Source organism: Microcebus murinus, chromosome 11 (genome assembly GCF_040939455.1).
Source record: "Microcebus murinus isolate Inina chromosome 11, M.murinus_Inina_mat1.0, whole genome shotgun sequence".
NCBI classification, from domain to species: Eukaryota; Metazoa; Chordata; class Mammalia; order Primates; family Cheirogaleidae; genus Microcebus; species Microcebus murinus.
The window spans coordinates 58,950,755-58,966,862 of NC_134114.1; the positions used below are offsets into that span (position 1 = coordinate 58,950,755).

The window sequence follows — 16,108 nt, forward strand, 5'->3', positions numbered from 1 at the left end:
AGAAAATCTCTTCTTTGGGCTGCTATCATAGACAACTTACTGATATCCCTGCATCCAGCTTCTGTAATAGGTTCTGCTACCTTTGTTTATCTTTTAAATGTTAGTGTTTTTTTTGTAGTTTGGTTGTATATCCTCTTACCCTCTCATTCTGTACTTTCTCCCTGGACAATTAATCCACCCTGGTGGATTCAAGTGCCCTTAGTATGATGTGACCCTACAATTTTTCCTTCTAGTCTAGATCACTATCCTAGGCTTCAAACCTGTAGGTCCATCAGCTTAATAGATATCTCTGCTTAGAAGACTCATAGGAATTTCATCTGCTCTACCTCAAACCTACTGCTCATTTTGTGGTCCCTATCTCGGAAAATAATACCTCCATCTGCACAGATTAGAGAAAGAAACCAGAATATTATCCTTGAATTCTTTTTATTCACACCCCCTGCATTTATTTCTGTCTCTCAAATCTATTCCTATCTCTTCATATCCACTGTCCCTATTTTGGTTAAGGTCATCACTGAATTTCACCTGAATTACTTAAACTTTTTAACAGTCTTCTAAAGAGTCCCCTACCTCCAGGCTTGTTTCTCTGCAATTCTGGCTATACACTATAGTTGGAGCACTTTTCTAAAAAAAAATGCAAATATGAATATCTCTCTCTCCTGCTTCAAATTCTTCAATAGCTTATTACTGCCCTTGAGATCAAGGTCAAACTCTTTACTAACCCACTAGGCCCTTTAAGGTTCCTCTGAAGCCTCATCACCAGCTACTTTTCCTTTACATAATTACGCTTCATTTTTCCTGAAATACTTGGTCTCTGTGTCCTTTCCCGTTGGGTCTTTAGTAAATTATTCTCCCTCTTCCTAGAATGTTTTCCCCCTCTCTCCCTGTTTGCTTTGCCTAACTCCTAACTCTTCTTTAAATGCCAATTTGAATTTCGTTTACTATTTGGACAATACTTTCCTGACTATGCCTCTCCCAAGATTCAGTTTGGCAGCCTTTGATTTGCTCTAAGAGCACACTCCACTCATTTAATATAGACATTTTCTTTCATATTTTAATTGCCTCTTCTCTCATTTATCACACTGTAGACTTTTTCAGGGAGGGATTCTGTATACAACCCTGTCACAGTTGTCTAACAAAGCCTGAATCCATCTTATAGTATGAATTCTGGTAACTGCCCTTTACAAAGATCTCTGATGCCTCTTACTGAATAAAGACTAAAGTTATTAACATGGCACATAAGGTCCTTCTCAACAAGCTAGACCATATCTTTCCAATTTCATGTCCGGGAACTCCTACCTACAGCCTTCCCTCACCTTCCATATGTATTACTCTGAATACCTCCGCACAGGTCATTTGGATGCCATCACACTTTTGCTAATACTGTTCTTGCTTTCTGAAATGTCATTCCTCCAACTCATGCAGTTTTAATGGCTCTCTCTTCCAGGTCATCACAGAATTTTATTTTATTCTGTTACAACATATATCTCTCCGTATTATAGTTATTTATTTTTAATAATGCCTCACAGGCTAGACAATAAGCTTCAGAAAGGCACATACTATACCTCCTCATTTTTAGAAGCTTATCACAGTGCCCAGTATATAGTAGTACTCAAATGTCTATCACATGAAATAATTAAAACAAAGTTAACTCTGTTTCAACTATTCTAACAACACTTTGAAATAGAAGACAGGTATGGGGAGAATGGTTCATTCTTCAAAATGTGAAAATGAAAATATTTCTTGGCTTAACCCTAGAATGAAAGCAATTGGCTTCCTTCCCAACATAATCTCTCTTTTAAAAGTGCCACTTAGAGAGCGTCTACTAATTCTCAAATATATAAACTTTTCTGATTTACTCGCTAGCTCCAATCCATCTTTAGCAAGAGAAATAAGAGCATGAGAGAAAAATAAGATGAGCTGGAAATATTTCATGAATAACAATCAACTATGAACTTTAAAAGGTAAATTCAATCACAAAAGTCCAGACTGCCTCGATTTAAATCCCAGTCCCATCACTTCCTGACTTTGTGTAAATCACTTAGCTATCAATGCGTTAGTTTCTCCATTTGTACAGTGGGATGATAGAAACACATACTTCACATCTAGGGATATTGTGAGGATTAAGAGTTTACATATGTAAAGCTTTTAGAATGAAGCATGGTATATAGTAAGCAGTTATTGTTAGCTATTATTATCATTATCTTAAATGGTAGTTGTTTAATTAAAAATCAAGAGTTATAATCTGTTTCTAGATTATAAGAATGGGCCCTCAAGACAGAATAAGAGCTCCAAGAAGAATTTTGAATATTCTAGGCTACTTGGGTGAATATTCTAGGCTACAGAGTAGCTGAGCAAATAGGCATGTCCTGCAGGACTAGAGTTGGAACTATGTTCTAATTAAGACCTTTTTATACAGTTGATGTACTTTGGAAAATTATTTATCATTTTATTTCTCCATTTTAACATTTATAAGTACATTGGTCCATCCTGCAATGATGGTATAGATTAATAAATGATTATCAAGAACTTTGAAAATACAAAAACTGAATGAAAAATTAGCTTATAAGTATCTGATGTAATTCATTAACAATATAGAATATTATACTAATTCCTGTAATGCCTTCCAATTGCAGTTCTTCTACATTCTTAATTTTCTCAAAGGGTATTATAAAATGTATGTTTATATTTATATTATGTATTAAAAAATAAATTTCACAATCTATGTTGGTTGGAGTTAGAAAACTATCAGATTTAAGACATGGATGCCACAAAATTAAAAAAACATGATATACTGTATAATAATTCTAAAATTGCAATAATCATTGCTAAAATAAGTGGTCTTGCTGAAATTTTAAACTACTAATATCTATTTGAAAATCTGATCTTAAAATGTTATATAATGATATTAATAAAAATTCCAGCTTAAAAGCCTCAAAGATAATTCTCAAAAATAGTTTGATATAGCCTATAATTCTTGATAAATGAAGAGATTATGATTTATCTATAGTTTGAAAGTACAGCCAAATCTTGATTATCTTTAGTCTGTGGAGATAATGGACAGCTTAGATAGTTAAATATCCATCCTTTCTAGAACCTCATCTCTGGAAAGTCTCTTCTTCCACAAAACATTTACCACAGTTAATTTAATGGGCTAATTTGCATTTCAACTCTTTTTCTTTCTTAACTGAACAATGAAATGGCTAAATAAATAATTTAACAAAAAATAAAACATAAGAAGAAAGGGCAATATGATAACCAGTCTGAATAATCAAGAGTTGGCTGCACATTATTTGCTTTACCTTAAGAATTAAAATAGCCTCATCCTCCTTCATATCTATAAATAAAATCAAACAGGAGTTCCTATGCCTTAACATTCCTAGTCAGTTTCTCTGAGTACCTGAAAGAACCCTGGTGGTACAGGACCTACTGGCATGCCATCTCCTGGGGGAATGTTTCCTAGCACTGGACTGGGAGCTGCTGCAGCACTCTGCAAAGAATAAAGGAGAAACAAACCTATATCATTACAGAGAAGGCACACAACCAAAGACTAATGATAATAGATGATAGGAAGGGATGCTTTTTCATTCCTGGGAACAAATGCTGGTCATTTTCCCCACTCTGGAGGTAAACTAAGATACAACAGTTAGTTTAGTATATGACTGGTTAAGGTAGTTTGTTGAAGCAGGTCTCTTTAAACTTGGCAAAGTCAAACAGCCTTAATAGTATGGTCTATTGGAATAATACATTAAATGCAAATAGTAATCTGACCAAATGATAAAGATTTTAGTAAATAATTCATTTTAAGGCACAGGCATCTACAATGGCAACATCATTAACAAGTAGGTAAATATTTGAAGATGATAGTTGTAGGAGTTGAAAAAAAAGAACTAACTTTTTCTTAGATTATGCTTTTCTGGCATAAACAAGTATAATCATTTTTCCGCCTATAGGTGGCAACACTCACATTATTCACTTTCTCATATGCTATAACTGGTAGCCAAAATATAACTACAGGGTGGTAATGATGAAAAATTAAATAGGTGATTGAATAAGAGAATTAGGTTTGGAGTGATTAGTCTCATACAAATTAGGAAAAAAATCAAATTGAAAAATTCAAGGTGCATTTTCAATTATTTCATTAATTCTAGCATTTCATGAAACAGTAGTATGAAAAACTTTGAGTTATACTCAAGGTTATAGATTTAATACTTACATAGAGTAGTTATGCATACAACTGTTCTACAACCATGGATTTCAACTATTGACCTGATTAGATATATTACGAATATGTCAAGAAGGCACTAGAAATGTGCTGAAGACAGATCAATTTGAATCAAGCAGGTCTGCTAAGAAATCAAAACAAATCATGTATCTAGTGTATCTGCTGTACTGTCTTTACCTGTATATCAGTGTATTCATTCATATATTAATATTCCATTAGAAGATGTAAAATCTCAGTATATTTGTAATATATAGGTATATAAATTGCTAAAAATACTAAACATGTTTATTCTACAGTACTGTTAAATAAAACATAAGAAGAAAGGGTAACATGTTAATAATTGTTAATAATTAAGTTGTTAATAATTAAGGCCAATTATAGATTAAATATGGCTATCTGAAATGCTGCTTACCTATGAATGTCAAAATTTTAAACTTCTGATAAAGCACATGAGTATAAAAGAAGAGATAATATTTCTTAGATATTAAGATAAAACATTAACCTATTATTCTATTTTAAGAAAAACATGCAATTTCATTTTAGTGTACAATAATTGAATACCTACCTTTTTGCCAGTTATTGTTCTATTTAGCTTTATATAGCAATACTCATGTTTTTATAAAATGAAAGACAAATTGCCTTTTTACATTTCAACTAAACTTGTGTAAAATTTTAATACACAATGTTGAAGTAAGATGAAAAATTACCAGCAAACTCTTTATTTAAATACATATAATTACAGCCAGATCTAGGAAGATTTGATGTTTATTCTTAAAACTGCCATTTACTGTCATGTAGAAGTTGCTCTTAGTACTAAAAGCTAGACAAAGGATATCGTTATTGTTCTAATAATTGCAGAATAGAAAATTGTTTAAAAATAAAAATATTTATGTAGAAAAAGAAGTTTGGGAATCATACTCACCTATACTTTTATAGAATTGTATACTGTAACATCAAGCAAGTTCACAAAATAACAAAACAGAATTCACTAAATATTGCAACTTCTTAGTATAGTTCAAAGATATTATTTTTTGCTCAATTCTAGTTGCATAAAAAGTATATAAAAGGGTTTTTGCTTATTCAAAGGAAGAAATGTTTGCTTGCATCTAAACTAAAATTCAACAGGTAAAGATGCTGGTTAAAAAAACAGGTAAAATTCACAGTTACATATTTGACTAATTGCTTATTTGTCTTTTTTGGCAGACATTGTTTTTTTTTAATTAATTATTTTTATTTTATTATGGGGGTACAAATATTTAGGATACGTATATTTCCTTTGCCCCACCTGAGTCAGAGCTTCAAGAATGCCCATTCCCCTAGACCAGGCGTCCTCACACTATGGCTGGTGGGCCACATGCGGGTGTTTTTGCCTGTGTTTTTTTACTTCATAGGAATTTGTTCATAGTTTTTTTAAACTATAGCCCGGCCCTCCAATGGTCTGAGACAGTGAACTGGCCCCCTGTTTAAAAAGCTTGAGGACCCCTGCCCCAGACGGTACACACTGTGCACATTAGGTGTGTATATACCCATCTCCTCCTCCCCTCTCCCATCTGCCCGATGAATATTAGTACTATATGTGCACTTAAGTGTTGATCAGTTAAAACCAATTTGATGGTGAGTACATGTGGTGCTTGTTTTTCCATTCTTGTGGAATACTTCACTTAATAGAATGGATTTCAGCTCTATGCAGGATAATATAAGAGGTGCTTATCACTGTTGTTTTTTGTGGCTGAGTAGAACTCCATGGTATACATATGCCACATTTTATTAATCCACTCATGTATTGATGGGCACTTCAGTTGTTTCAACATCTTTGCAATTGTGAATTGTGCTGCTAAAACATTCTAGTGCAGATGGGTGGATTACATTGTTTAAAGGTATCTAATATGCTAGTTTTTTCTTCAAAGTTCTTCATTATATATATATATTTCTTGTGTTTTTTTCCTGCTATTATTTAAAAATGAAACAAAATAAATCATTAAGATGAAGATTTAAGCAAGTTAAATATTTAAAATGCCTTCTCAATTTTCATTTTATGTTTTTATAATTATTTGATAAATTCAATCTAAATAATGAATTTACTCTCAAAATACTTATTCTTGCTCTATAAATAGCCAAAGACTCTTGAAAGCTCTACAACATAGCAGTTAATACAGCAGGGAGAAAAACTTCTTTCCCCACATAAAGCTAACATTCTAGTGAGGGAAGAAAGACAATGAGTAACACAAACAAAATATACTTATCCATGATCTTAGGAGGAAAAATAGAGCAGGGAATAGAGAAGTCCCAGTAAAGCAGACATAGTTTATAATTTTAAGTAGAATAGTAGAGAAATGAACAAATCAAACAAACTAATGGATCCAGTTATAGTGAACACTAACTGACTTAAGTTTCCCTCTTACTCTGTTGTTGAGATCTCCTCGCTACATTTCAAGATATACCAAATCCTTATAGTTTGCACTTAACTCTCTCACGGTGGCACAATAATTTTATGGAGATTCTTTCTTAATATTCACACTTTGGGAACAATAATAAAAGTGTTTTGAAACTAAGGATTTTTATAGCTAGATGATTTATAGTACACAGCATGAGTTAGTTATCTGGTGTGATAGCAATTTCTAGCATTGGCCTAAGAATGCAAAGTGAAGAGAACAGAATAGTAATTATTCAGTATACTCAGTAGAAAGCCCTAGTCCAGATCATTTTGGCCCAACTTCACTTTGTGAACCACAATTTTTAGCTAGATTAACCTTTTGCTTTGTTGAGATTTACTGACAAGGGACAATTCCCCCCTTTACCAGATTACGTAGACTCAGTTTAGGGTACCATTTGTTAGATTACATTAATCATTAATAAATGCTATTCTGATAATCAGCACTGCAGAGATGCATTAAACGGTACTCTAAACATTGTAAAAGAGTATATTTTTCAAACTATATACAAATATACGTGGTTTATAAGGAATAAAAAATACGAACTTGGCTCTGAATTTACCTTTGGTTGCAACTGCAAGGTTTAATGCTGGTGTTCACAATTTTTTTTCTTAAATCACCTAATGATTAAAATTTTGATTTGCCAATTATTGAATATAATGGGAAACCAAAATTATAGTGATTAGATGATTTAGAAAAAAATGAGAACACCAATATCAAACCATGCAGACGTAATCAAAAATACACTTTAATTAACAAATGGTTGGAAATCTTATTTTTTAATTTGTTTTTAATTTCTAGTTTCCCAACTGTGGCCAGACAAGATGTATTATATAATTTCTATATTTAAGAATATATTGAATAAATTTTTTGTGTTCTAACCAATGATCAATGTTTATAATTTCCCATAGATACTTAATAAACTATCCATATTTCTCTAGCTTTTAATCCACTCGCTTAATATCTTCATATTGTCTCTAATTTTTATCTCTTTCTCTCTGAAATATATACATAATGCCCTATATCTGTTGTTGGTCTGTTTCTCCTAGTACGTCTATCAATGTTTGCCTTACATATTTTAATTCTGTGTTCATTAGCACAATGTTTATTGTGGATTTTATCCTTTATTAAAAGTGACTTTCTTTTTCATGTTTAGTAACCACTGCCTTGAATCTATTTTGTCTAAAATTAATATTGCAAGCTCAGCTTTCCTTTTGTGTTTGCATAATAAATCAACTCCTATTCATTTATTTTAAAACTTTATGCTACATTTTATTTAACTATTTCACTTGTTAGAAGAAAAGTTCTCTAAAATGCATCTAATGAGGTGTCCTTTAAAATTAGAAAACAATATAATTTTCTTTACCCTAAGTTTTAAAGGTATTAAAATTAAGATAATATTGTTTGCCTTTTCCTATGAAAAATGAAGACAATAGCTTACTTTTCCTATTCTACATCTCCCTATTCCACTTCGCAATCCTTATTATAAGCATCTGGTGTTTAGGTATAAACTTTTTATTTTTATTCTCTCTTCTTCAATAATAATTTTTGACCTCTATATTCAGTTTTGCAACCATACTTCCAGCATAAAAATAATAAACTCCAATTTTACATAATTTTATTTCTCCTTATCAATTTTTTAATAACATAACTTTGCTAGTCTTGACTTTTAATTTTATACATTTCTTAGTTAGCTAGAAAACATATGGATATTGCTTTCCAAATCCTGATATATATGCAAATGTCTTTGTTGACTCTCATAAAAATTATAGTAACTATTGTTGTCTAGTATTAAATCTGACACCATCCTGATCTTTTGTTCTTTGTTTTTCTTTTCTAAAGATTTGAAGGATATTTTCTTGATACAATTCTCAAATGTTTCAATTCTATATTTAGGCACTGATCTCTTTAAATTATGTGTGTTGAATGACATGAACCAATCTTCACACTTAGGTTGTTTTTTTCTCTAATACTGGAAAGTTGGTGGAAAATCATTTTAGTTAATAGGTATAAAGTAAAGATCTGGTAAACCTCAGAAGGGGCATTTTCCCCCAAATGTTGTTAACAACTAGATAAATAGTTGCAGTATTATTGATGACTGGGGAAATATGCTTAAGAATCTTGTCAGAAAGATTTTCACAGGTTATTGGTGTCATGGGGAACCAGTATACTTGTAGAAACCACATTACATGCTATAGCATGTAATCATATACTATAAAAATACTAATAAATTTTGACTAAGTTATCCATCTCTTTAGATACTATCCAAACATAAATTCTGAACTATGAGAAAAACCATATACATATTCACTGTAATATATTTATAGTAAGAAATATTCAAAGTAACCCAAAAATTCAGCAATAATACTTAAATAAAATATTTTATTTCATCTAAGTGATGAAACATGATTCATTCAAAAATAATGATTATAAATGGCATTATTTGAGAAGCATAAGAACTTGTTTAAGATATAATGCCATGTGAAACGTGCCAAATATAGAATTGAGTGTAACATTATAATTATGCAAATGATAAAAATAATTTATAAAAGAACACATAAAATTAACTGAGAGTGATATAACCGAGTGATTTTAAATGCAATTTTTACAAGCTTTCTTTAATGTCTTATTTCTATTTATAACAAATAATTATTATAGCTTACTCACACATACAGCCAGCTTTGTCAATAGCTAAAAAATATGACCAAATGTTAACTTTACTTAAAATAAGCCTAATCCCTAAAATTTAAGGTTAAATAAAATACAGCTATTTCTAAGTTAGAAGTTAACTCATTTCAATAAAACAAGATATGAAATACTTTAATTTTCAGACTATGAAGAACAAGTTTTTCTATTTTGGAAAGTTAGGTTGTAGAAATAATTTACATTATGCTTGGGCGTTTGTTTGTGTTAGGTACACAAGCTTATCTTTAGTGCCACACACTCTACCCTCGTCCATCCCACTCAGTCACCCACTCACAGTCTGAAGAATGAGCATCACTGACTGTTGTGTTACTTTTTTTGGTGTATTTTTAAATCACAGAAATATTTTACATGTTTTTTTCACAAAACTGTAATTATCCACAGAATAGTATTCAATCCCTTAAGCTCCCAAAAAAGCAGGAGACCCAGAAATAACATTAAAAATAATCAAATAAACAAAAACAAAGTATCGGTGAAGCAGCAGCCCCTGAACACCAAAAGACATATACAAGGGATGAAGAGTTGGTGATGTGAATATTATAGCTGATTACTTGTCATGCACAAGAAAAAAAGAGTGCTCTGATTGGCTGATAATTCCTACAAAATGCTAACTTTTCATATGAAAGCCAAGAAGCATAAGAAGTATGATATGTAATAGAAGAGAAGCAGCAACTCTTGCTAAAAAAATGTTTTAAGTCCAAGAGAAATGCAAAAGGCCTCCGTTAAGCACAATGATAATTTCACAAAAAATATAAAAAATACTTTAGGAGGTGGCCTTTGATTCAGCTGTTAATTTTCAGAATAGTAGCCAAGTTTCATTGTTCAGATATCAGGCTCGTGGCATTCTATACTCAGCAGAAAAGACTGATTACAAGAAAAAGGAATTTGTTTCAAGAAAATAACTCGTAAGTGATATCTTCACATCTGTGCATGCATCACAAATATTTGGTGCCTACTGTGTGCCTGGGACTGTTCAAAGATGTACAGATTCATTTTGGTCACATGAAATTTTGAACGTAGTGTGATTACCTCTCAAAATGATAACTATGAGTTATTAAGAAAAGTTAAATAGCATATATAACTTTCTGTTTAAAAATGAAATGCTTTGGGTGGCCAAGGCAGTTGGATCACTTGAGGTCATGAGTTCAAGACCAGTCTGGGCAACATAAAGAGACCTAATTTCTTAAGAAAACAAAAACAAAACAAAAAAACAACAATTAAATTAGCCAGGTGTGGTGGCATATGCCTGTAGTCCCAACTACTCGGGAGGCTAAGGCAGGAGGATCATTTGAGCCCAGGAGTTTGAGGCTGCAGTTAGCTATGAGTATACCACTGCACTCTAGCCTGGGCAACAGAATGAGACCCTGTGTCTGAAAAAATTGAATGAAATAGAAATTTTTTTATCATTCATATTGTAAGTTTAACCCTTAAGAAGCATTTATTGTGTTTTTATAAATTTCAGTGCTTGGATAAATTGTCACCAGAGCAATAAGCTTGCATTATGGCCACATGGACAAATTATAGGCCTATATGTGAGCTTTTCCATTAAATATTCCACACACCCCACGGACAAATAGCATTTAGCCAAACACTTAATAAAATAATCTTAAGTAGTATTTCAAAATAGCATAGCTTAAAGTGAAAGATACAGAAAAGTTATCAGAAATATTAACATCATATCCTCTTGCACAAATTATTAATTGTTATATATTCTGGTCATCACTCTACTTCTTTCTTTTTGACCTCAAAGATGGAAGTCTTTGTCTCTTCTCAGTTAACTATTTGTTTCAGTGTAAAAATCATCCTACTTGTTTGAGAGTCTAGGTATTTTAACTATTCTTACTAGCAACCAGTAATAGAAACTGGATAATTAGAGTTATCCCTTGAAATTTTTTTTCTCTCTAGAGTAGGCAGAATGGTTCCTCAAAGATATCCATGCCCAGTCCCCAGAGCCTGTGAATATGGTGGCCTCCAAAAGCTGAGAGCAGCCCCTGCTGATACCTAAGGCCACGAGAAACTGAATTCTGCCAACAGTCTAAATAAGCTTGAAAGTGGATTCTTCCAAAAGCCTCCTGAGAAGATGCCAGTTGGCCCACACCTTGATTTCAAACTTGTGAAACCTGGAACAGAGAAATCAGCACAGCCAATCCAGACTTCTGACCCATAGAACTGTGAGATAATAAACTTGTGTTGTTTTAAGCTACCAAATTTGTAGTAATTTGTTAAGGAGGGCAGCAGTTGAAAACTACTATACCTCTGCCTCCAAATGACTACTTCATTTTGAAGAATATTTTTCATGGGGCTTCTATAAACTAGCTAATTCTTGCTAATTCTATCATTTTGATTAAATCAACTGTCCATCTGGTTAAAGATAAGCAAACAAAATAAATCCCAGGGTTAACAAAGCTTAGCGTTATGGTTCTCCTAGTCTTAGTTAATTTCTTTTAAGTGGCTTTGAATTGTCCTACCAGTCCTCTAACTCTGCCTTCCTTCTATCCACAAAGGAATGGCTCCTTAACTATGAATAGTAACTCCCACCAAACTCATCTAGACTCCAGCCAAGCTAGTTTCTAGGGCAAGGAAAATATAAATCCAACTGAAACCATAATTTAGGATTCACCAATCATGTCAACTTTGCCAATGGTCCACATTTTGATCTTGTACTTTGATTCAAAGTAACTAGGATCCAACCTTAATCCTTGTGGCCAAAGGTCAATTTCTTACTGCCATTTGCTAGATTCCCAGACTCAGTTCCCATCCAACTAGTATCTGTCTCAGAGACTAGAGCTAACATTCTGTAGAGTTCTTTTGTCATAATAATTCTGGAGTACATCTGCCACTGAATTTTCATTTCCACAGCCGAATCACCACTACCTGCAGTTGGTTCCCTTGATGTCAATGCTTCACCTGCCTATATCACCACCCAGTTTGTATTGCCATGTGCCCCTGGTGCATAGTTTTTTTCATCTGCAGAGCATTTCCATCATTCATTGTATACTATCATAATGATGACTACTTGTACATAACTCTACTAGTCTATAAGATCTTCAAGGCAGATCTATTTCTTGCCAATGGTCTATGTAGAACTCTCTGAATTGCCTACTCTGTCATACTAGAATGGCCTTGCCTTAGAATCCAAGGCTCGTTTGTTCTAATTGCACTACCACAGCACTTCTATTTAAGATGTTTGTTTTAAAATCTTCTTCATAGAACAGATTACGATCATGGAGGTACAAGTTTGCATCAATAGAGTGAGTCATTATAATTTTTGTTTGTGTGTTGATTTTTCCAGGAAGAAGGTAATCATTATAAACCTATCTTTCAAAAATATCATATGCCTTATATATCAGTAAAAAGAGGCAAATCTTCCTTGAAATATCTTTTTTCTTTTGACATTTATAGATATTAAACTTATAGGAAGAAACTCAAGTCAATAATTGTCAGTTTTTTCCCCTTAACACAACTGCCAGCACAGATTTGAAATAGTATGCATCTAATATTATAAATTTCTAAAAGTTTTTAAATTGTATCTAGAACAAATTGTTAATTTAATATGTTTAACCAGAAATTTGAATGGTTTTACAATATAAATTTAAAATTATTTCACTATATCACAATATTTCAGAGTGATTTCCATCAATGAATAATTTTTAAAGCTTTAAAATTTAATCACCTTTAGTTATTTAGAACCTATCTTATTCCAAAAAAGTATTACAGATAAAAAGAGAACTTGAAAGTAACCTGAACAGAAATACTGTTGCTTAGTTTTTAAAAATGTTACTGTTTCCTTAGAAGTGGCATAAAAGGTGGCTTATGAAAAGTACAAAATGAAAATAATAATAGGATAAATGAAAATACTTGTTTACATTGGCTCCAAACTGGAAATAGGAGCTAGGCCACTAGCTTTCTAAACCTTTTTTTTTTTTTATTATAGAGTATAACTGCTTAATTCTGTCAATAGGTTTTAAACTATTTAATAACTGCCATAAAGCAAAACAAAACGTTACTATATGGTAGCATATATGAACATACAGATTAAGGAACACCTAAAAAGGGTGCTTTTATAGCTGTGTATATTTTGGTAAGGATATAACCTAAAAATGTCTTAAAGATCCTTAAGATAGGTAGTACCTATAAAAATATAGTTAATCAGACTAAAAACATGAAAAATTCATCAAATAACTGGTACTTTCTGTTAGAATAGAGATGCAAAGATAACCATCAAAATAATCATGCCAGAGATTTGCTTTAAAAAACAAAACTCTTAAGGGACAGCAGTTGAGGCACATTTGGCCAAACTTAATCTACCATTTTTTTCTAGCCCTCAACTACAGTGTTCTATTAATCACTGATGCTTAGATATGAAACCTGTAAGATATGTAGTCAGAGAGAGATAGTTAGCCAGTTTCACCATAAAGAGCTAATGTAACGTTTTTTAAAACAAATATACCAAATCTTATATTTAATACAAAGGGGTACTTCCCCCTTAAAGCAGTCACATTGGGCTCTAGAGTATATTTTTATCCTATGGTATCACTCATTGAAACAGCTGGAATTCTTTTGAAACTTTCTGCCTTAAGATACTGTACCTCATTCTTTTGGATATTCACAAAATAAGAAATCTTCCTCTTTACAGAGTTAGTTTACTTTTTGGAAGCAAACAAAATTCATTTGGTATAGTGTTGTGAAAATAATGAATAATAAGCTTGGATAGAAAGATTTTGAATTTTAAAAATTTAAATGATAGTTTTTCACATAAAATGGATTTGAATTGCAAAAATTTGAAGTTTCAAAAGTGCAACATAATTGAGATATTTTAGGTTTTTATATATTTTAAAATCAACCTTTTGAATTCATAATCTTCATTCATTAGTGCATTTTTTTAATCCAACAAATATTTGCACCTACTGTATATCGGCCATTGTGCTAATCAGACCTTGTTTTTATTATCAGGAGCTTATAATCTTAGGAAGAGACAGACAATTACACACGTGTATTTACCATGTGATAAAAGTTAGAAACGGGAAGAGGAAAATGTACTTTGGAGGGTAACATAAAGTTTCCTAGAAGTAACATTTAAGATGAGACCTGAAGAAAGAATTGGTGATAAGGGGGCAAAAAAGAATGAAAAAGTAAAGTAACAGAATTAAAGTAATACAAATTAAAAGAATTAATAATTAAAGAGCCTAGGGTGGGTAGAGAGTGATAGAATCTAGAACTATTAAGAAAAGTCAAGGTGGCTGAATCACAGTGATGCCAACGTGTGGCATGAGATGATTTTATCACAGCATCAACATGAAGTCAAACAGTTTTGAGAAAGTAAGCATGTGATCATCAGAACGACTGTTTTAAATAGATAACTCTGGCAGTTCTCTTGAGAAAATGAAATAGACAAGAGATAGGGCAAGAGAAAATTCCTTCTGGAGTATCACAAGTGAAAGGCTGGGTAGTGTGGATAGCAGTGGAGAAGAAATGTAGACGGACTCAAAATATGTTTCAAAGTTAAACACTGCCAGGATTTTATAAAAGCCAATCAAAAGGGGGGGAGAGGAAGGAGGCCAAACCATGCATGGCTCCCAGATTTCTGGCATAAGCATTGCAATGATACAATGAGACAGGTAACACTGAATGTGAATTAAGTTTGAGGGAAAGAATGGAAGAGAAGCAGGGGAGAAGTGCTAGTTCAATTTAGTTCAATTTAGAATATGTAAGACATAGGGCAAGAACATTTGCTAGCAATGTGTTTTTAGGAGTATTATCAGAACGGAAATTCCACGTGTCCTAACTTGTCTAACAACTTTCTTGACTTTTTATGTTAAACTTCTATCTTCTAATTTAAGTACCTCTTTTATATTTTTCCTATATTATATATATATATATATATATATATAAATCAACCACCTCCTTAGGTTTATATTTATGATATCAGCACCAGTAAGCTCTGTGTAAGAATTTATGGTTTCTTTAACTCTTGTATAAATTCTATTGTAATACCTACCATATTATATTGAAACTTTGTTTTCAGTTTTAAAATAGCCCTAAAGGGACAGGCCTGTTTTCTTCCTTTGTATACAGAGCGGTTAGCAGTGCCTGGCATGAGGTCAGTAAAAGTTGGCTGAACTGAACCCACGCATTATGATGACATGTTTTGCTTATGGCTAAAATAAATGTCATGTCATTTATAGAATTAACGAGCATCTTAAATCTAAAGTAGCTTGTGCTATTATATTTCAAATAAGTGTATCAAGTTCCTGGAAGACAAACTGACAGAAGTCAATGTAGCTGATACTTGCTTCTCTATTTTCTAAATAGGCTTAGATAGTTTTAAAGGACACTAAAATGGAATAAATTATATAACCTTCATGTTAGCATTCACTGAAGGTGATGAATATGAATCAATGGTGCCATTACATACGAAATGTCAACTGATTTTTAGTATCATTTCATCTGAATAGTAATTTGACTACTGTAAGAAGCCCATATAATTCATTTTCAAGATCAAATTATAATATATGGTTGCCAATCACATATAGCCATTAAGTTAACATGGTTTTAAACAGCATTTTGAAAATGGAGCCATAAAATAATAATTTCTTTCATTGTAAAATCACTACTGGTGATTATTCAACTAGATAAGATTAGACACTTTGTTTAAGAAAATAAAATTTAAGGCAAAATGCATCAGTAGATACAAAGAGGGTCGTTACTTAATAATAAAAGGAATAATTTACAAGCAAGTTATAACAAT

The 16,108-nt window shown here is 32.1% G+C and overlaps 1 protein-coding gene across 5 annotated transcripts in view; it reads right to left on the reverse strand.

Moving 5' to 3' along the window:
- Nucleotides 1-16,108, reverse strand: part of SSBP2 (single stranded DNA binding protein 2) — a 277,732-nt gene that overhangs the window by 75,800 nt on the left and 185,824 nt on the right. For 3 of the 5 annotated variants that reach the window (XM_012784367.3, XM_012784368.3, XM_076008152.1), the window contains one exon: nucleotides 3,401-3,490. The exons of the other annotated variants lie outside the window; for them this stretch is intronic. In XM_012784367.3, the coding sequence (XP_012639821.1) occupies nucleotides 3,401-3,490 (90 nt within the window). The remainder of the gene's footprint in view (nucleotides 1-3,400; nucleotides 3,491-16,108) is intronic. 5 annotated transcript variants of the gene reach the window in all.